This window comes from Cyprinodon variegatus, unplaced genomic scaffold, assembly GCF_000732505.1.
Source record: "Cyprinodon variegatus isolate N-32 unplaced genomic scaffold, C_variegatus-1.0 Scaffold387, whole genome shotgun sequence".
Lineage (NCBI taxonomy): Eukaryota > Metazoa > Chordata > Actinopteri > Cyprinodontiformes > Cyprinodontidae > Cyprinodon > Cyprinodon variegatus.
Window position 1 is genome coordinate 535,860 of NW_015150840.1, and position 20,808 is coordinate 556,667.

A 20,808-nucleotide genomic window follows, 5' to 3' on the forward strand; every position below is an offset into this window, starting at 1 on the left:
GTTTGGCCATTAATACAATAATGCCATAGATTATTGCTCTGTGTTCAGCTGCACACTCAGCTCCCTTGTTTTCTCTTTTTCCAAGTTTTCTCAACACATTTCTTGAATGTGGTTATTTAGACATAAAAAATCTAAAAACTAAAATTTAGAGACAACCAGAGTGAGAAGCTGCAGAGTGATAATAATATTTTTTTTTGCATGGCTGGAACAAAACTGTCTTTGTCATTGTGTACACCACAATAAACCTTTATTACTGGCTTTATGTTGCATTTTTGTTCAAAGTTCACCGAAAATATCAAAGAACTTCGAGACAAAGCTGCTGGTGTTATCATTTAACAAACGGAGGGCTTGTTCTTCTTTTTAATCCTCTGTTGCATCACTAATCATTGATGATTGGATGGGACTTTTTGAAACCCTCCAATCCGACTGGAGGCTGCTGCCGGACTTAAACGCAGACCACTCCACACACAGGCTTCACTTTCCCAACTTCTGTTGTCAGGTGTAACAGGTCTCCCTGGAACCATGGCCAGGAACATGACTCTGCTTTGGGGCTCCGGCTCTCCTCCCTGCTGGAGGGTCATGATCGCCTTGGAGGAGAAGAAGCTGCAGGGCTACAACAGCAGACTGTTATCCTTTGATAAAGAGGAGCACAAGTCCCAGGAGGTGTTTAATATCAATCCCAGGGGTCAGGTGAGGAGAGAGCAAACAACATCACAACTAAAATACACATTCATACCAAAAAACATGGAGATTTACCAGCCAGTAGCAGATTACTGTGTATGCAGCTGGATGAGTGCCTAAGCTAATGCAGCGTGTAAAGGTCAGGAAGATAAAAGCACAGTATATGTTAATGATTTCAGGGGGCAGGAGTCCTTTAAGGTCCTTCTGTTAAAAAAACGCCTCAATTTATGGCTGTTTACAAACCCTGACGCTTTCAATTCTTAGCTTATTTTAACTCAATATCAGGTAATATGCTGTGAGATAAAATACTGAATATATTGATTTGTTTGCGGCAGTTATGGATCACAATGGTAAACAATTTTCCACAACAATGCAATTACATTTTTTTTTCCCATTTTCTAATTTGGACAGTTTTTGTCTTATATAACAAGTTTCAGACCATCAAACAACTTTTGATATCAGCCAAACATAGCTTGAGTAAACAAAGAGTAAACACTGCATTATTTTAACCCACTTATCTTTGCAAAGACTTTTAATTCAGTGCAGGTCCTGCTTCAGCAATTTAAAGGAGTCAGGGCCCAGACTTTGACTAGGCCACTTCAAACAGCAGAATTTGTTATATATTTCCATTGATGACAGTTTCCCATGTAATATTTAAGGCCAAGAGCATTACACTACCATGTTTGACTGTTTTTGTTTGTTTCTTTATTTCATTTCACCCTAGATACAACTGGACACACACTTTCCACAAAGTTCATCCCACAATATTTTCCCCAAAAGTCTTAGGAAACATCATAATGGTTTCAGGGAAATGTGAGACTTTGAATTTTTGTTAGGTTTTTAGTCAGTATTCTTTTAGGCCTCCAACGCCCCACATGGATGCAATTTATTTCATCATTTTATCATAATTTTGGAACACTGACCTTGGGTGATTAAGGCTTGATGAGGAGTATAAAACTCAAGAAGCAGTCCTGCAGACTTATTTATGGATAATAGCCCTGACTGTGTTTTGCTGGATGCCAAAAGTATTATGAATGACTATGTGAAACATTTGTGTGATCGTTGTGAAGAAAAACTAAATAAATCTGTAAGAAGGAAATCATTTTTTAAAAAGCACTGCATGAACTGGAAAAAAGGGGTTAAAACAATTAACAAAAGAACAGAAAAACTATTAAAAAAGGAAGCAGATAATCCCTTTGCTATTGTTGTTTTCTTACAATGTGTTGATATTTGTTCCTTTTTAGGTGCCGTCTTTTAAACACGGAGACATTATTGTCAATGAATCTTATGCAGCCTGCTTTTACCTGGAGGTGAGGGAAAAAATGTATAAAAAAAAATGTTTTTGATACAAATGCAAATACACATGCTGCCTGTAGGACTTTAATTCTCTCTCTCTATGTTTCCCAGAGCCAGTTTAAGTCTCAAGGAACAAAACTGATCCCAGACAGCAAAGAAGAACAGGCGTTGATGTACCAACGCATGTTTGAGGGCCTCACTTTCTATGATAAACTAAGTAAGGCAATCAAAAGTTGGAGTATTTCTGCTACACAGTTTTTACCTTTGAAACCGTCAAAATTGGATAATTGAAATTCATTTTTCTACATATCTTTCAATTTCTGATTGCAATTAGCTTTTGCAATGAAGAGTGACAAAATGTATGTTTTGAACTTCCTGTAGCAGTTGAACATGAGGCAGTGCTTATTAAAAAAACAGACAAACAAATAAGAAAGAAAAAAAAGAAAAAAACAATATTCAATATATGGTACAAGAACAGTTAACCCTGAGACAAAATTACTGGTACTTATAGTCTTAATCGGTTATGGAAAATATCTACTATTATTTCAGGAGACAAAAATGGAAGTTGCCCAAAACCTCCATTTATGATCAGGAGTTTTGGCAAGGATGTTGAGATATGATACGCATCACGATTCTTGGGTCACAATGTGATATTATCAAAATATTGTAGTATCATGATAAATTGTTGTATTCCATCCATCCATCCATCCATCCATCCATCCATCCATCCATCCATCCATCCATCCATCCATCCATCCATCCATCCATCCATCCATCCATCAACACCAATTAACCTAAGTTTTTGGGATGTGGGAGGAAGCCGGAGTACCCGGAGAGAACCCACACATGCACAGAGATAACATGCAAACTCCATGCAGAAAGACCCCTGAACCTTCTTGCTGCAAGGCCACAATGCTACCCACTGATCCAGGGTGCGGCCGATATTCCATACAGCTAATATTAAAATGAAATATAAAGATAAAAAGAAATTGATCATTCAGTTATTTTGTTATTTTGGCAGCCATCTTGTTTAGGGTTTGAATCAGCCCACGTCTTGCCCCTGTGACTGCCTCTTGTACAGAAATGGAACTGTGCTGCACAGCTAAAGGGCCCATCTACCAGAGCGGCAGTGCAGAAGTAACACATTCCCCCCATGCTTTTAAGGAATATTAATATTAGGAGCTGAACGATCAATACTATATCAAGTGACCAAAAATGGCAATATATCACCAAATTGATTTTCTCACATTCCCCTATTTATTATAATACCCATTTTTCAAATCATTAGGTGGTTCTTCATCATTTTATGTCAAAGTATTTATGAGCAAATGTAGAGGCTCCCTAGAGCCGCTTTGAGCTCCGAATTCACAGACTGCTGACCCTTATTTTAAGCTATTGTCCCATTTGCGTTGGACAATTAAACAGGAAATAGAGGTTGGTGGTGGTGGGTATCCTTTAATGTGTCTGTGTGAAACACTGACTGACAAACGATTCAAATTAAAGGCTTGAGAAAAAAGAAAGACTGATTTATTTTATTTCAGGTTTCAGGTTATTCTATCTTGGTACACATGTCCATATATCAGCCTTTGTGACATATTTTTTTTAATTGATATTTGCATGTATTTGATTGAAATTGGATCATCCCTCTTTATTCCAGCTGCAGTGATTTTCTATGAATACTTCGTCCCTGAAGGCGAGAGGCTCGACTCAGCTCTGAAGAGACATAAAGATGCCCTGACCATGGAGCTCAAACTCTGGGAGGGCTACCTGTTCAACGTGTGTAAAGCGTGCATCGACCAAAACAGTCTAACCAATAGAGCCATGACCGGTTTTTAACACTTCTGTGATTCTCTTCTTTCTTCTCTAGATGGGTTCTGGCTCTAATCTGGCAGGGAAGTCGTTTACGCTGGCTGATGTGGTTGTTTTTCCAACTATAGGGACTCTTTTTAGATTTGGGTCAGTGAGACAAACAAGTGACGATCCCATCATGCTTTTTTTTTTTTTTATCAACAATTTTTTCAACTTTTTTTCGTCTTTCCATTTAATTTCCCCAGGTTGTCTGAAAAGCGTTACCCTAAACTGGGCGAGTACTATGCTCTGCTGAGAGAGAGGCCGAGTATCAAGGCCAGTTGGCCTCCTCACTGGCTGGAGAACACAAAGGGACAAGACACCCTGAAGGATGTCTGAAAAATAGAAACTTGAGTCATGTTGTGGTTGCATTTTTTTGGCTTCTCATCCTTGATGATCTCAATTTTTTATCTCTATGAGCTTGTGAAGTACATCTCAAACATGATTAGATGTTTCTCCTAATAAAATCTATGCACTTTTCTGATCAGCGTGATATTTGGATTTTTTAACACATTTCTCCAATTTTTTTACCACTACAGCAAATTCCCTGGAGCTGAACTTCATGTAATTTTTGCAGGATAACAAACATTAAGATTTGGGAGAAATGCCCTCTAAACAGCAGCTACTCAGACACAAACAAAAACATTTGTGGGTAGCACTGCTGCCTTGCAGCAAGAAGGTTCAGGGTTCGATTCCCGGGTTGGGGTTTATCTGCATGGAGTTTGCATGTTCTCCCTGTGCATGCGTGGGTTCTCTCCGGGTACTCCGGCTTCCTCCCACAGTCCAAAAAATGTGACTGTTAGGTTAATTGGCTTCTCTAAATTCTCCTTAGGTGTTTGTCTCTGTGTTGCCCTGTGATAGACCGGCAACCTTTCCAGAATGTACCCCACCTCTCGCCCATAGACAGCTGGAAAACGGCACCAGCAACCCCACTTGGGATAAGCATGACAGAAAATGGATGGATTATCGACAATTCAAACAGAGTCAATGGTATAAAAATAAACCACAAGTTGTAGGATTAATCTTACAATCAGAATAAAATCTGAAAACATCCATTTCTAGAATGGCATGTTGGTCGGATATTCGCATAGAATTAAACCAGTTTAAAAGCTTTTGAGAAGATGCATGTGACTCCTTTAGCCATTTAGGAACTTAGACTATAATGCATACTCTATCTGTGAAAGTTCTCTCTTCAACATATCAGCTGGTTGTTAAATTCAAACATTATGAAGGGTTATGAGTTTATGTAATCATAATCTAAGCTTTACCAATCAACAATTTGAAATTGGAGTGCAGGTTAAGTGACAAACCAACCTATGTTTTGTCGAACTATCTGAAGAAGTTTCATATTATTTGACATTGAGACAGTTATAAGGTATAAGGTAAGCAACAGATAAAGTATAGTCTTTCTAATCTTAAAAGTTACCAATGAAAATTGATTTTCAGGAAAAATTGGATAGTTTAAAAAATGATCATTGGATAATAAGAAAAGGGTATTCAGTAAAAGATGTGCAGCACCTAAGTGTCTGCCTTGACAGCAGACCCTACTGTACGTACAACAGCAGAATGTGTCAGATCTTCTTTATGTTGGTTTTGAGGAGTGAAGTCATTATTGCATCAGCTGCTGGAAGATAAGCAATGATCCGACAAAGGTCAATGTGTTAATAATAAAGGCAGGTTCTGAACCAATTTGAGATTAATGTAAAAAAAAACCCACAAAGATGACTCAAACGAGGAACATACAACATCTACCTTAAAAAACAACAACAACAAAAAAAACAATAACACAAATGCAGTGTCTTAGGTTACCTGGGGAGTGTTGGCCTGGTGGGTTAGAGCAATGCACCTGTGCTCTGAGAAGGTTGCAAATACTCGGTTTGATCCCCAAAGCCTGCACTCTGGGTTCTTGATCGAAACACCTAATCAAGTGGCGGTTGGTGGAGTTTTCTCCAGGGGGACTATAAATTCAAAATAGACATACACCAAAAACCAGTAGTTTGACTGGTACACTAAGTTATCACACAAGTATATTTATATGAATGTCAACAACAAAAAAACAAAACAGAATTTCATGAACAGCTTTAAATTTTGTACGTAAATCTTGCACTACTGAGGCTTTCTGAAGATAAATCCATGTTTTGCATCCCTTTTGAATGGATAGGAATATTAGTGTGTGTGTAATCATACTATTCGAATTACTTAGTAATTTCTGCTAATTAAATAAATATATCATAGTACTCCATCAGCTTATATTTAAAGAAGAAGTTATTAAGTTGTATTCGACATTTATTTTTCTATCTGGCAATCAATTTATCAAACTGGTCCATCCTGCTGCAATAAAACAATCAGTAATGCAGTGTAAGGTGCGCCCAGAGACTGTCGCGTGTGAGGAACAGTGATATTTCTGGTCAGACAGGTTAGAAAGTGGGCGTTGACCTAAATGGCAGGGCCCATTAGTTTGCTCCAATCTCATGTGTTGTCATGACTTTGCATAAATCTCAGAGGGTTTTTTTCTTTTTTGCTTTTTTGCATGTAATGTTCAATGAGTTGCTTTTTTCCAGTCAATCTGTTTGATGCACTTTATTCTGTGTCACTTTGAGAAATAAGCTGGCTCTAGCAGTTTGGTTTCTGCCTCTCTTCACAATGACATAGAACTACCCTCATTAATCAGTGCATTTTCCCAACAGTTTAGCCTGCACGGATCCATTGGTGTTGACTAGATATGTACTTAAAGATTAAATGGTGGCCAAATGTGCAGCTGCTTAGAGCCACCTACCAGCTAAGAGCATGCAAAGGGACTTATATACATACCAAGTTCAGTTTTGAAACAAAAACAGAAAAAAAGCTTACATAGTTTGGAAGTTATGCTGATAGTATGACTATTTAAAGCTAAAGTTTATTATGGTCAGATGTACATCTGTCAGTTTTAATTACTTTTATCTTTATGCATTTTGTAACTTGAAGTGCAAAGGTGAAACCTTTTATAACCTTTTCTGAGCTTGTAACTCATGATAACTACGCACTTTTATATTCCTAAATTAAGGCAATACCTCAAAGAGGGTAAAATAGTAGAGTAAGTGATACAGCCAAAAGTTGTAGAAGAATAATGACATTAAACATTTATTCTGAATTACAGAACAGTGTTTCCAAAAAATATTTGGCGCTATAAAGAAAATTGGAAAAATAACCTATGATTTGAAACTTTTCCAGCAATTCACCACAGTGATGGCTAAAAATTTGCATTAAAATTGCTGTTAAATAAAACTAAAACTCAGTCGGCTTTTCAGGAAGACTTCACATTTCCACTTCTGACCGACATAATTATTCCAAAGATGACAGAAGATAGACGTTTCCAAGCATCAGAATACTTTATATTGAGACCAAATTCAGTTACTAGCAAGTCTGGTTTTCTCCACATAGAGATTCATTCCATAAATCACACCTGACAGTAAATAACCACTTGACAGTAATGAAGCTTTTTATTAAAAAAAAAAAATCACAGCACTCAATGGATACATCAATGGTAAACTAAGATGCTTTGCACTAAATATTGACATCAAACTAATGCCATATCTATGGTGGATAGAAGGGAACGTATAGCCTGCACTCAATATCTGAGTCAGATGTTCTTTCCTTAGTTTTGCCAAATGATTGGTGTGATTGTTGAGCACAGAAAAATTGCATTCAATAAAAAAATTTAATCAATTGTTATTTTATACTTAAATCCATTATAAGTTTTGTTAAATGCATAATAAAAGGGAGGTCAAGTGGGCTTTTGGTTCCTAAATGGGCTTATCAGTAGATAGGTCCCTAAATCCATTCCAATCTACCTTGGGTTGGCTCTGGTGATGCACTTAAGCAAAAGCTTTATTTTTCAAATACGTTCTAATCTCCAACTTTGTTGAATCTCATGATTCAGTGGTTAAAATAAATAATGCCAAGGTTTACTGTGTGCACAGGAGAACAAACCAACATTATGAACTCTATTCTCCCATTCATTCAGCTTTTATTTGAACAGGGTGGTGCACAAAACCCTCCATCTCCCTGTTTATGGCTGCACTTTGTTCATAAAACGATAAAAGCCTTGAATTACACATCGAATAAACAAACTTACTGAAAACAAATAAGGCTCATAAATAATATTTGGACTTTACATATGTGGTTTTTTTATTTATTTTTTTACAAAATATATACATGCTTCATGTTGCCTGTTTTGTTTAGCAAGAAAGAATGAAAAAGAAGAACAAAATAAGAAAAAGCCTTGTCATGCACTCATAGCAAATTCTCAGAGGGCTTGGTAGGTAGAGCCAGCATATGATGAAGTCACAGATTGTCTCTTAGTAACAAAGGGAAAAATGTGAGGAGATGTGGCGGGGGAAAACATTCTCAGACAAAATAAGTCCACATAGGTTCAGGTTTTCTTTAACCTTCTTAGATTTAAAGTAGATGATTAAGCAGAAATCTCCCTCTGGCAGCTTTGCTGAAAAAAAAAGGAATTCAGGAAATCATTTTTGTCTTGTGATCGCTCCTGTATTTTTCTTTCACATTTTCAGCCTCTGTTAGACCAAAATAAAAAAGCAGGGTAAGTGATTAGAAAAACAGACTCTGTTAAATTGGTGATAAATTACTCTTTTCCTGATCCACACATTGCTTTCTGCAACCAGTAACTGGTGAACAAAGAATGTGAATGTTGTTTATTTCCTTTGGCATGCAATTCCCAGGAATTTGCACGCAAGTAAAACCATTTAAGCAAACTATAATAAAGACTTTTGGGAGGGTGTAAAATATTACAAGAAAATACAGACATTTTCTATATTGAGTGACAAGCAGGCCATTTCAGTTTTAACAAGCTCAGTTTTAACATTGCTAATGCTACAATTCAGCCAGACTTTGTAGCATGCAGGTTATGATAATTATTATTCCCTTATTGTTTCTTTTCTGGTATATGAAAATCATATTTTTAGACCTCACTCTGCAGTAAATAGAAAAGCATCACTTCATAGCTATAAGTTATATTTCTTATTTGAGAAAAAAGAGGACGAAACGATAAATTAGGGTTTAAACAATAAAGTTTTCTTTGCCAGTTAGCTTCTCAGACCAGAACATCTTATCAGAAGATTCGGAACGTCTTATTTTGAGATTTAGATTTTGTTGTATTTGCTTAAAAGGATCCAGAGCGTCTCTCCTGGTTTGGGGTTCTTGGAGTTGGATCAAGAGTTTAATGTTATATCTAACCTTGGGTAGTTTATCAAGACTGAAAAACTTATTAAAAAAATTCATTAAAACTTATTATGTTAAACTTGTATCAAACTGAGCTGTTTTGCTTAAAAGCAGTCATTCCTGATTCATGAATATCGTCTTTAGAAACGGACAGATGTTTATATCCCACCTTGAATGAAAGATTGAATTTTTATTTTTCTAACTATTTCAGTAATATTTTATTTTTAAATCCAAATCAATGCTTATTTTTAAAGAAATGAGACAGCCCAGAAAAACTGCATTATAACAATTATTGATTAAAATCACAGCTAATTTTATAAATAATATTAGAGAAATTAATTGGCATTTAACCATAATTTCATGTGTCCTTCCACTTTTTATTTGACAAAAGTTCACTTGACAGTATCGATTAAAATTTACCAAATTGAAATGAATGCAAAAGTTTTTATCTGGATAACACAGTTGTTTTATTAGCGCAGGCTGCGCTCAGAAGGAATGTAGTTGTGAATTGGGCTAATTTCCACTCTGTGCAAAGGTGAATGAAAAGTGCTGAGTCACAATGAGCCTTCAGAAGTAGTAATAGTTTCAGAAGGGAACACCCTTGCAACAGAAAAGCAGCTGCAGCTGCAGCATGGAAAAAAACACACCAGGCATGGTCATTTGCCTACATTTGTCATTACATCATGCTGTGACATTCTTGGCACCCTTAAATATTTGTTCTTTTTCTTTTTAATTTAAAATGTTCTTATTAAATAAGAAATAATGATCTGCAACACAAAGCAAGATAATTCCCTCCTGATCACTTGCCTTTAGAAACATCCTGGGTGTTTAAGTCCATTTGATATTTAAATAAAATTCACATAGACATAGTGTAACTTACAGCCTAACGCTACAAACTAGAGCACTTAAACATGTTTAAATGGATTTAAAACTATCTTAACTTCCTAGAGTAACTAATCTTTGATGATATCACAAACATGGGATGGGACTTACTTCCACCAATCCGGTTTTTGAGGGTTGGAGGCTGTTATATAAGCAGACGTGCAAAGCCTTTCAGACTCAGTCCTCACTCTTCCCCTTTTGTTACTGCTGGGAATCGACTGCTCACTCTGCAACTATGGCCAAGGACATGACTCTTTTTTGGGGCTCCGGCTCTCCTCCCTGCTGGAGGGTCATGATCGCACTGGAGGAGAAGAATCTGCAGGGCTACAACAGCAAAATGCTGTCCTTTGAAAAAGGGGAGCACAAGTCGAAGGAAGTCGCTGCCATCAATCCCAGGGGTCAGGTAGGTTTATTTGATGCAATTCTGCTAACGAGAAATTTAATTTAATTTCTTTAATGCACACATTTAGGATCCAGATAAGTTTGCAGAAACAATCCTCTGATTTTAAACCTTATCCTTTCTGTCTCAAAGCTTCCAGCCTTCAAACATGGAGACGTTGTCCTGAACGAGTCATATGGTGCTTGCATTTACCTGGAGGTGAGAACCTTGTTAAAGTTTTATGCAGCCATATGCCACAAACAAGACAGCGGTGTGGAGCGTGTTTCTTGTTTGCATTCAGAAGCAAACAAAGAGAAACCATACACCACGGAGGGAGCTGAACCAGAGCCTCTATCATTGTTGTTCTTTTTCTCCAATAACAGGAGCAGTTCAAGTCCCAAGGAAACAAGCTGGCGCCTGACAACAAAGCTGAGAGCGCACTGATGTACCAGCGCATGTTTGAGGGGCTTACACTTTTCCAGAAACTGGGTAAGCCCAGCTTGAAGTGAAAAGAAGTCCAATACCTTAAATTTTGCTCCATGTTTGTCCATAAGCATGCCTCTTATGGATAAACATTTAGCTCTGGTTCCCTTAGGTCTGGGTTACTAAAGCAACACCAAATATTGCGCCTGCAACCTTAAATCAAGTGGGATTTTTATTCTGCATCCTTAGGGGGGGCAGTGTTACATCAGCTGTTCCTTCCTTCCTCGTGAGGATCCAGCTTGTTCAAAACACATGCCTTGTACGATTTTAAGAGCAAACCAGGTCATGCCACAATCACAATGTTACCGGGTTAAATTTTAATCCCTCACGAGTCTCATGATCAGTTCAGCTATAGTAAGCAAGGTTAAAATCATGAGATATTTGACCCCATTTCACTGGGTCATGGGTCGAGGAAAGAAAAGTTAAGTTTGCCCCCATTCCTGGCCTCCTTCCTTGATTGTCCTCCCCGATCCCTATCTGTGTTGCTTAAGAGGAAATGGCTGCAATCAGCTTGCATGAGCTGATGTTTGTCATACCAGGTATTCACTGAAGCTCACTGGGTGTTTTTTCTCTCGTTAGCACAATCACTGTTCTACACTCGGTTCGTCCCAGAAAACGAGAGGCACGACTCAGCCCAGAAGAGGAACACAGAGGAGCTCAAGGCTGAGGTCAAACTGTGGGAGGGATACCTGCAGGTAACCAAGATCCTCTGCAAAAATCTCTGATCTTGCCATTCTTTGTAATCTTTTTATTTTCACTCCTGGTATGGTAAAGATTGCAATGATTTAACAGCCACTGCTGTTATGCATACTCTTAAATATCATTTGTTGCTTTGTGCTCTTGTAGAAAACCGGTCCATACCTTGCAGGGAAAAGCTTTACTCTGGCTGACGTCATCGTCTTCCCAGTCATCGCTTTTCTCTTCCGCTTTGGGTAACTAAATCTTTTCAAATCACTTCAAAATGAATAGAATAATAGCAGGAAAGATGATACAACATCCTCTTCTGTCTGCAGCTTGAATGAGGAGCACTTCCCTAAACTGGCAGCTTACTACAACACTGTGAAGGACAGACCAAGCATCAAGAACTCCTGGCCTCCTACCTGGAAGGACACTCCAGGACAAAATGCTCTGAAGGACTTCTAACTCTCACGCAAAAAAAGTTCTCTTTGTGTTGAATTATTAACCCTTTATCCTCTGCTGCGCTACTGTAGAGGTTTAATATTGTTTTAAAGGCAAATACTTAGTTTTTACTGTAAAGTCTCCCCTAATTTCCTTTAAAGATGTCTTTTGTGATGTGAATTAAATAAATAAATAAATAAATAAATTCAGCTGTTTTTGTTTTATCATTTTAATTGCATGTCACAAATCAATCCAAATATAATAATAATAATAATAATAAAAAAAAATAATAATAATAATAATAATAATAACACATTTTATTTAAATCATCTTCCATAACACTGAAGTGTACTGTACAACAATACCGGACATTAAAAAAGGGACAGGTAATTAGATATGCTCTATTCAATAGTTAAGTTTTATATGAATTAAACAGAGCTAAAGTATCAATATTACAAATATAAGGAGGGAGTGAACTACAGAGTTTGGGAGCAGAGCAGGAGAAATCTTTTCTCCCCATGGTGACAAGGTAGGTGGGAGGCTCAATAAGGTGAATGGAGGAGGAAGATCTGAGAGTATGGGAGGGGCAGCAATCTGTAGGAGATCTGAGAGCTATGAGGGATCAAGATATTGGATGACCTTGAATGTCAACAGACTGATTTTTTTTAAAAGAAAGTCTCTGTCTCCTTCTGAATGGCGAAATCGGTAGGACACCTATACCAAAGTCAAAGTGCATCAGTGCTTGCCATGATAAACCGTATCTTAGTAGTGCTAGAAATAAGAACGGAGCTAGGAGGAGGAAGCAGGATGCTTTTGTTTGCCTGTTAAGTTGACATTAGAATGTTACGTTCGTAGATGCTGTGAGAAGCGATACAGAAACCCACAATCCTTTGCTTGACATGAGGCAGTGTACTGGCAAAGCGCACTTCACAAGACATGATCAAAAATACATAATTTTGTGACATGTATTCAGTGTAACACATGCAAATCTACATACTATCATATGTTTTTTTTATTGAAAAGCTTCAGTCAATGGGGTGACAGTAGCGTAGGATACAAAAGTTTGACCTACAACCCAACTTCAAACCTCACCTATCTGTCTTTGTTGTTGTGTACTTGGGCAAGGCACTTCACCATATTAAAGGTGGTCAGATGGTGGCTACAACATAGTTTCCCTCAATCAGTGTGTGATTGAGTGAATGACTGGATGTGGTGTTATGTGCTTTGGAGTCTCCTGACTTTAAACAGCATTGGATAAGCCAAATAAACATGCATTTTACTGTAATAAGGGCTGTAATCAGTAATATATGACTTTTTTTCTGTTTCAAGAGGCATGGCATTCAAAACGAACTGTTTTCCCATTATAAAAGTATGATCTAAGAGTAACTGGCCATCAGCATTTTGAAAGTTTTCGCAACAAAAAAATCAGTGGAGTAATGCAAAGGTCAGAGGTGCTCTGTTCCAAAAAGGGAAGTAGCTTTGTACATAATAGGGTTGGGAAATTGTTGTCATAGAAGGTTCCAGACTGGTTACATCTGTGAAGCGCGAGCACAAGTACTTGTATCAGACAGCAGTGAACCAAAGCTTCTGATTGGTTAGAAAGGATCTTAACACACCCTGATGAAGTTTCCCCCTTGGACTGGTTAAAGTAGAAAAAGAGGCGTGCATTTTGGGAATGGATAAATATCTCTGGGTCCTTCCTCAAATTGCTTAACTTTTCATCCTCGGAAGGAGGAACAGACCAGGATTGGAAACTGCACCAAGAAAGAAGAAATTGCCTGAAATGAGAAAGAGTCGAAGCTGAAGTTCCAGTTCTTGTTGCTCTTTGGTCTAAAAGTCAACAAATGACGGATCAAGACAGCATTGTACTTTAGTGTCTTTTTAAACTTGGTCAGTGGTTCTGTGGGTTGAAGAGGAAGACCCAAGATGGTTGGGTTAAAAAAGGGTTAAAGAGTGATAGTTTTCAATGTTAGTTCAGGAATCCCAAGAAGTGAAAGTTGAGGTTCTGAAGAACTGAAGATATGATTCCAAGAAGATTTTCACATAAGGTCTGAAGTAATGTGTTTCTGAGGCCTAGTCTAGGAACCCAAGTCCAGAAATTTTTATAAGGTTTATAAAACAAGATCTGAGCATTACCGGTGTTCAGGCGTTGAAGGAAAGGAGGTTTATGTTAAAAGTGAGAAATCAAAGAATAAAATCCTACGTGTGCACAGATGGGGTTTTACTCTGGGAAGTTGTGAATAAAAATAATTAGTTTTAAAGGTCAGTCTTTAACACTAAGAAAAACAAAGGGTTTTGCTGTGTTCATGTTTTAAAATACACTTAGCAGTACTTAGTAGAAGTACAAACTGTTCATTCCTCAATTTGATGTTCTGTGGATCAAGACAGCTTGTTACTCTAGTGTAGTTTAACCTTGCCATGGATCTGAGGACCAGACATCCCTGGATTGAATAAATTACTTTTTCTTAGGAAAGTCCTGTTGCGATGAAGACGGTTTTCCAAGCAGATTTGTCATCTGATATAGAATCAGATGATACTTTACATAATTACACTATTACTGTTTTGTATTTAACTGTTTACAGATACCCCACACCTTTTGTTTTTTGTGTTTAATCTAATAGGTTTGTTTTTCATTGTACTAATCTATACAAGGTCTACATGAATTTTAAATTTCCCTCCAATCAGTAGCATGTAATTTTATATATAAATTTTTAACATTATGATACAAATTCATGCAGTTTAAGTACAGAAAAGGTAAACATTCCAAACACCAATTAGTCCTGAACCAAACTTTCAGAGATCTGTTGGAAAGATAAATAATTATTTTGTATTTTCAGAATCACTGTTAAAATGCTATGAAACTATATCAATAAGGTCAGTGGACAAGAGAGGTCTTTAGAATAATATAAATGAATTATATGAATGAATATGAATTACACAATAATGTTACCATATTAATTAGTTACTTTGGACTTAGTTACTAAGGTCCTGCATTTTTCAGGCAATGCCAATATGGCCCATTAATAATTACATTAAGCTATGATCTATTTCACTCAAACAAATTGATAATCATATAACAGCTTAGTTCACCTAAAAGGCTGTAATACTGAAAAAGTAATATTTCCGATGGTTTACACTGGATAATGGTTTCTCACAAAACCATTATCCAGTGTCTCCCTCTGCTGGATATTGCTGTCTTTTTTTTATTAACTAAAAATGTGTTTACATCCCTTTTTACACTTTTAATTTTAAAAGGCATTATTTGAAAGCATAAAAGCAGTTCAGGTTTAAGGGTATCCTCAAATAATAGAATAAGCCTTTTACTGAAGCTGGTGGAGATGTCCCAAAACTGTTGCTTTTAGCTGTGGCTAAAATTTTTGGACTTGTTAGAAATCAGACTATGTAAATAGAGTCAGAGGTGGATCACCTTTTGGCCATTTTGTGTTTGCAGAACTAGTTATGTTAAAAGCAGAGACACATCTGAATACTATCTGCAGAATAACCTCCAACCTACATTCAGTTAAGAAATCTGTTTGCATTTTTAAAAGCTGGTATAAAAATCCCTTAACGGTTGCTTCTCGCTGCCGCTACAAGGGCTAAGATGCAATAATGTTTTAAAAAAAAATCTTTCTATCAAATAATGTTTTACTCTTAGATAATTAATTACTTTAAAGGCTATTTAAAAAAATATATATAAAAATATAGTGAAGTAGCACTACTTTGACTTCAGTATAATTTTTGGGTACTCTCCCCACCTCTGCCTGGCTTAGATATATTGAAACATGGAAAGTAAACAGAGTGACGTTGGCAGTTACACCACAGATAGATCCTTTGAGGTAGAGGATTGTTTGCTCACCTCAACACCAGAGGTTAAGTGAGGTTTTGTGGAACCCAGTAGTCTGGAGCCTTCTAAGTTTGAACTTCGAGGTTCTGAATTTGCAATGCCTAAACTGGCGCTCTCTTTCCCTCATAATGTTTAGAAGCAGTCTGAAGCATTCTGGGATATCTCTTTTTTTTTTTAAGATTCAGAGTTCACAAACACATTGGCCAACCATCCTCCCCTCTTAAACCTTCCTTTATCATCGCAAGAATCCTCAAGCCAGAGGGCGTTATGTTGTTCATTTTGATCTGCAGCTGCAAACAGTATCTGACTATATTCACAATCACTTTCAAGTTTAAAGCTATCCCTCACACTAACAGTCTTAATGTTCACAGAGTTCTACAAACAATTTTACAAACCTGAGAGGATTAGCCAGCTGACACTCAGAATGGGGGGAAGCAAAAATGGCTTGGTTAGCTTGCTGCGGGGCTAGCTCGCCGGCTGGGCCCGAAGCCTGGAAGGAAAAACGGACAGCCTTGGTTACGTGGGTAACACGGCGATTCAATTCAGTCTGCTGATTGACCAGATCAACCAGGGTGTTGTCGTGTCTGGACAAAGCAGCTTGCTGCTGGTTAATGGCTCTCTGAATGGCTTCTGCGGGGTCAACAGTTTGGCCACAGTGTTCTGTCATGATTTTATCTAAAGCTCTGACCCACATGCAGAAGATCAAACAGAGAGACCAGGGAAAAGTTTAACAGAGTTTATTGAGAGTTGGTTGAGAGGAGTCCAGTGCTGCTCAGAACTAGGGGTGTAAATCACATCCATCATAGCAATTCGATTCAGTATCGATTTCCTGACCCAACGATTCGATTATTTTCGATACTCAAAAAAACACCGCGATACCATTCGATTAGATTAATTGTTTTTTTTGTTGTGTTTTTTTAACACCTAAAACGCAAAACAAAGACAAAAATTCAAAATAAAAACAAAAAAACGAAAATTGTAATATCCATATGCATTTTTTTTAGAAAAAAAACAAAAGAAAAGAAGTAGAAAAGTTGTACTCCAACTATTCCTATTAAAACCTCATTCACTGAAAAATAATAATACCCCTGTGTTATAGATTCTTAAAGGCCTTGCATCAAAAAATACTGCACAAAATCAGTGCAATGAGTGCAATTCAATACCTTGGCTCCAAAGTGTCGACGTCCCCGCCCCCCCCCACAGACGCTCCGCTGCACCCCTCCCAAATTGTAGCTGACCGCAAACAGTGCCGCAGACAGGAGGCCAGCTTGCTTTGTTTTTATGAGTGAAATTGCGGAAAACAACTTGTGAAATTTGACCCGCTAGAAGACAAGGTGCACGAAAACGCTGGGACCCTTTTTCCACCTGGATCCCCGCTCTTTTTGGCCCTCATGTCCCTCCGTCGTTGGACTAAACTCGCCCCCACTTCCTCACCGCCTCGGCCGTATCTAGACCCACAGTGCATAGCGCAGACCACGCTTCAATATTGAGCATAAATAAAAAATGTCAGTGTCAAGCTCACTGCAACAAATTGCTGTAAGAGTATAACCAGGAAGTGAGGTAGGATGGTAAAATAGGCTTAGCGCCCCCGCAGCACGGGAGGGAGAATTACGTCCAGGAGCAAATGGATAAAAATAGACCAGAGGAAAAAAAAAAAACATGCATCGGTATTCTTGCGGACGTATCGATGCATCGGATTGTCGGCTGTTGGATCGATGCATCGATACAAAACGATTATTATTTACACCCCTACTCAGGACACTGTCGAACCGGGACTGAAAAGTTGAGGGGAAGATTCTGTGGTTAGTTCAGGCTCAGTGGGAAATTCGTGTCTTAGATTTAAAGAAGGGAATTAAGGCAACGGACTCACGTTTCCAGAAAAAGGTGTCTCTTGTTGAATCCAGTCAGCAGAGATGGGGACTCGAGTTTGTGACTCGTACTCGAGTCGCACTTAGGTCGCATATTAAATGACTTTAGACTCGACTTAGACTTGCATTTAAAGGACTTCAGACTCGACTGAGACTCATGATTTCTGACTTGTGAACAATATTTTATTTTTAAGTGTTTTTTGTTTTACTAACTTGACTGATCGCCGCTCGCCTTACCCACACACAGCAGAGGTAAAAAAAAAAAACGGCAGAGGGGCTGTCAAACTGTCACGTAGCACTGATGTCACGCCCGTGCCCATGCATGCATGATCGACAAGCCAAGCTTCAAAAACTTCATGGCAGTTGTAGAGGAGAAATATGTTGTGAATAATGTTGTGAATTGGCACTAAATAAATAAACTGAATTGAATTTAAAATACTGCCCGCCAAGTCGGTTCTGTCTGTTCCAGGGCATTAAGTTACAAAAAGTTATTGCCACAATGTTTCTTTTAAGAAAGAATTGTTATTGTCCTGGTATTTATTTAGAGTTTTTCTTTATCTGTTGTAGTTGCTAACTTCACATGTATTAATAAAAAGCAGGATTGTGATTGTTTTTTTTTTCCACAGCCCTCATTTTCACATAAAAATAAAAGAGCAGACATTTACTGCTAAAACTAGAAAAAGTTGTAACCACAAATGTCAGATAAATACTGTAAGAAAATTGTTTTTTTTGAAAGAAAAAAATAAAGATGCAAAATTTAACTGGAAAAACAATTTCGTGTGTGCTTTTTTAAATTGTATTTTTCATTTACCAGTTCAAGATAATGATCATTCCATAGATATAATAGCGACCTTTAAGCTATACCGTCTCAGTGACGGAGATGAAAACACAAGGAGAAACAAGCAAGCATGCAAATTATTGCACTTATTTTAATTAATCGAGTGATTAGAATTTATTGTGCGATTAATTGATAATTGTGACAGGCCTTCTCAAGACTTGAGACTTGACTTGGACTTAGGCTCTCAAGACCTGAGACTTGACTTGGACTTGCAAAAAATGACTTGTGAACATGTTTGCCAGTCGGTGTGGGTTGTACCAGTGAATGACTTGCTCGTTGGAGGGAGGACAGGGTTTACCCAGATTGCGGTTTTCCTCAAGGGAAAACCGCAATCCGCAAGTAAACCCTGACACTGCATGACACTTATCAGGCAGTACTCATGTTAAGGGGGGATGGCATCCCCCTTCTATACAAACAGCTGGCCACATGACTGAAAACTTTGGACTTGATGCAATCAGACTACGTAAACAGCATTGGTAAATTGCCCTTAGACTGCTATATATTTGCAGAACTGGTTCTTTTAAAAGCTGAGGGAGCTCTGAAGGTATCTGCAGTAAAAGATGGAAAAGTATTCTATTCTGGTTGGCCTGCTAATAGCCAGCAGCTTTTCCTTCATTGAAGGTAATTCACTATAACACTCTGTGTTTTTGGATTTACATGGAAATGTTTTGTTTGCTTAATATGTTTGCTTTTTGTAACATCTAAGAAGGTAATTTTACACTTTTCTTCTCTCAAACTTTTTTCCTTTAGGATGCAGGGATGGACTTCTGGAGAACATTGATTTTCCTGGGACAGACATAACCTTCCTTTACTCTCCTTCTGTTGAGCACTGTCAGAGGCTGTGCACAGAGCACCACTCATGCCTCTTCTTCACTTTTGTCCGACCCGACTGGACCAGAGACAACAGGTATGAAACACTTATACATAAAGGATTGAGTAACACAGTCATTTTTTTTACATTGAAAATGATCCTTGAAATGAATACTCCTAAAGTAAATACAGAACTGATTTAAAATGACTGAAACATAATGGAGATGGATAAAACAAGAATTTTATGTAAGACAAATTACTCATAAAATAAGATAATGATTTCAATGAATGAGAAAATATGTGATGTCATGCAATTCTTTGTCTATTTTTGCATCAACTTCCTTAAAGATTGTAAATATTCTCAATAATGACATCCCCTTCTTCTCTTCAGGCACTTTTACTGCTACCTTAAAACCACCCCGTCTGGAGATCCAGCGTCCCAAATTCCTCTTCAGGGCGTCACCTCTGGATTTTCTCTAAAGAACTGCATTTTTCCAGCAAGTAGGTCAACAATCAAAGAAGTCAAAATAAAATTTATTTACATTGCAGAAAAAAAATATTAAAGATATCTTTCAAAATAAGAAGTAAAGTCAGAGAAAAAGACTTAGGCTTAAAGGCTTATAAAGATGTTTCTCACAAGACAGTAATAAAAATTATGTATATATAGTTGTGTTTTTTTAAAAATCTGATATAGCATCCTGCATATTCTTCTTGTCAGTATTCTCAGTATCAGGTCTTTTTGCCCCAGTTATTCTTACTATCTATTCAAACAAGCAAGATGATTGTGCGTTAAAAAAATAGTGGATCAGTAGTTTCAAAACCAAAATCACATTTAATTCCTTAACTAGTTTTTTTTTTTTTTTTTTTAAGCAAGCTTTGAATTTTAGATCATCATCAATTTGAACAATAAATGCATGAAAGTGCGGCTATTTGATTGGCCAATTGGCTGTTTGTGTTAATACAAACTTTAAATATTACACTACTGTAACGTAAGATACTTTAAGAGTTAATCATTTATCCAGGTGATTCCGTCATGGGAAATTTGTTGACAAACAGATCCCCCTTTGCTCATGGGGTTGTTTAAACTGCCCATTTGTTTTATGTCTGTGTTGGATGGCAGAATTCCTGTAAAAATGAAAATTTGTTTTTTTAACGTTAATTCTCTATAAAACAGCAATAACTTAATAAGAAAAAATTAAATAAACCCACAAACAAAACAAAAAACAACTAGCTGTGACTTTGTTCATAAATGGCAATTTGTTATTTTGGTTTCCTTTCAACTAAACTTATTTTTTTCCCCATGCTTTCCATGGTCCGTCTAATATTTTCTTTGATTTGGTTTCTGCTCATGGCGAACCAGGGCCTTGTTTTTCTCAGGTGTTCCAAAATGTGGACTTTCTTGGGGCAGACTACAGAGCCTTGTTCACGCCTGATTATCAGGAGTGTCAGAGAGTCTGCACAAAGGACCCTGGCTGTCAGTTCTTTACTTTTCTAAGCGTGGATTACTCCAACCAGGATCTCAGGTAAATTCTACTATCTG

At 37.4% G+C, this 20,808-nt stretch overlaps 3 protein-coding genes across 3 annotated transcripts in view; all 3 read left to right on the top strand.

Annotated features, from left to right (window-relative positions):
* Nucleotides 1-462: 462 nt before the first annotated feature.
* LOC107092608 (glutathione S-transferase A-like) lies at nucleotides 463-4,294 on the top strand. Its single transcript, XM_015387172.1, has 6 exons — nucleotides 463-690; nucleotides 1,926-1,991; nucleotides 2,089-2,194; nucleotides 3,635-3,753; nucleotides 3,845-3,933; nucleotides 4,032-4,294. The coding sequence occupies exons 1-6, from the start codon at nucleotides 523-525 to the stop codon at nucleotides 4,162-4,164; spliced, it is 681 nt and encodes a 226-aa protein (XP_015242658.1). The 5' UTR covers nucleotides 463-522; the 3' UTR covers nucleotides 4,165-4,294.
* Nucleotides 4,295-10,089: 5,795 nt separating this feature from the next.
* Nucleotides 10,090-12,099, top strand: LOC107092605 (glutathione S-transferase A-like). Its single transcript, XM_015387169.1, has 6 exons — nucleotides 10,090-10,330; nucleotides 10,460-10,525; nucleotides 10,690-10,795; nucleotides 11,369-11,484; nucleotides 11,636-11,721; nucleotides 11,803-12,099. The coding sequence occupies exons 1-6, from the start codon at nucleotides 10,163-10,165 to the stop codon at nucleotides 11,930-11,932; spliced, it is 672 nt and encodes a 223-aa protein (XP_015242655.1). The 5' UTR covers nucleotides 10,090-10,162; the 3' UTR covers nucleotides 11,933-12,099.
* A 6,841-nt stretch (nucleotides 12,100-18,940) lies between these two features.
* LOC107092601 (plasma kallikrein-like) overlaps nucleotides 18,941-20,808 on the top strand; it is a gene marked incomplete at its 3' end in the record, with an annotated part of 6,245 nt that continues 4,377 nt past the window's right edge. The window contains exons 1-4 of the mRNA XM_015387164.1: nucleotides 18,941-19,079; nucleotides 19,209-19,365; nucleotides 19,660-19,769; nucleotides 20,629-20,791. Coding sequence (XP_015242650.1) covers nucleotides 19,019-19,079; nucleotides 19,209-19,365; nucleotides 19,660-19,769; nucleotides 20,629-20,791 — 491 coding nt within the window. The remainder of the gene's footprint in view (nucleotides 19,080-19,208; nucleotides 19,366-19,659; nucleotides 19,770-20,628; nucleotides 20,792-20,808) is intronic.